This window comes from Colletotrichum tamarilloi, assembly GCF_030869305.1.
Source record: "Colletotrichum tamarilloi strain Tom-12 chromosome Unknown Scaffold_522.1, whole genome shotgun sequence".
Classification (NCBI taxonomy): domain Eukaryota; kingdom Fungi; phylum Ascomycota; class Sordariomycetes; order Glomerellales; family Glomerellaceae; genus Colletotrichum; species Colletotrichum tamarilloi.
This window is the reverse complement of record NW_026849904.1, coordinates 1-1298: the sequence shown is the minus strand read 5'-3', so window position 1 is coordinate 1298 and position 1298 is coordinate 1. Positions and strand designations below refer to the sequence as shown.

Genomic DNA, 1298 nt, shown 5'->3' with positions numbered 1-1298 from the left:
AGGTAAAGTGGTTGAATGGAAACAACCAGAAAACGTTCGAGACGCGGTCCACAGTCAGGTCGGTTTTCGGCATGAAGCCAATGGCCGCTGTCCGAGACTATACGATCGGGGACCGAGTCATTCTCGCAAAGGGTACGGTTATGCCAGCCGCCGATCTGGCCATCTTCGCAGCTGCCATCATCTCTTGGGATCGTCATGAAGAGTGGAAGAGGGGTGATCGTAAGCGAGAAGAGCGCAGCCCCACGCCTCACGATCCGCTGGAGGTGACAAAGACCAAGCGCGGCGCGAAGAAAGCAGCCAAGTGATGGAGGAGCTGGTTAAGCGCGTCTCATTTCCGCGATGAAACCCGATGATCTTAGGGCATAAATCGACGTTTGGTTGCCTCAATCGTCGTGTCGAATGTTTCTTCTCTTTCCTGGTCCTGACCCTTTCCTTTTTCCTCAGCTAGATAGTGCAACAATTGGAATTCGGGTCCTTCTGCATTTCACCATGTTTGTCCCCTAGTTATCTCGCAATCGCAAATTCACCCACTCTAAGAAAAACCCCTTAACTTAGCCGTTCCCTTACTCCTACCTTAATGCACCACAGAATCAACTCCTATATCTGAGACAGGAAATATCGGGGCGTCTGTGTTATGTGTTGGCTGTTTTCGCAAGAGTCGTTTGACTTGATCACGTACTCCGATATTTCTACCAGTCATATACTGGTCTTGACATGCATTCCATATCTCAAACGACGATTCAGTTTCTGCTTCTAACTGCGGGCCGTATACGTCGTTGCTATCTACGTAGAGCTTGTGCATGCAGCCGATGCGGGGACAAAGAGAATACACTAGCTTTCGCAAAAGACACAGAACCACTTGTACTTGAGAATTGACCATGGAATGAATCTTGGCATTTGTGTATGTAACCTAACTCCCGTCGTCTAGGTCGGAGCAACGATCTGAAATTTGTCCGAAAACACCTGGCCCATAAACGAATGTCATCGACTGAGCTATGTTCTCTCCTGTGCTTTCCCTTCCGCCTTACGCAGCATGTCCTCTTTCACAGTATCCTCTCCTTCCTTGAACGTCCATGTCCTGATGTGGTCAGGGCAGGTACCGTCCGGAAGCTCTGCGATGAGCATGTCAACGGATTCTCTGGTTTGAATTCCCGAGGTGCCATGCGAGGAGGAGAAAACGAACTGGAGGTCGTCCACGGGCTTCGAAACGTCTTGTGTGGACAGAAAGCTCGACTCCTGGACTGCACTGTTTTCCGAGACGAAAAGGTTCGACGGAACACTCATTCGTCCCTCTTTGG

The 1298-nt window shown here is 50.0% G+C and overlaps 1 protein-coding gene across 1 annotated transcript; it reads left to right on the top strand.

The window, feature by feature from the left end:
- Positions 1-80: 80 nt before the first annotated feature.
- Positions 81-305, top strand: CTAM01_17340 (uncharacterized protein; the record flags this gene model as incomplete). Its single annotated transcript, XM_060533325.1, has 1 exon — positions 81-305. The coding sequence occupies one exon, from the start codon at positions 81-83 to the stop codon at positions 303-305; it is 225 nt and encodes a 74-aa protein (XP_060372097.1).
- Between the last annotated feature and the right edge of the window lie 993 nt (positions 306-1298).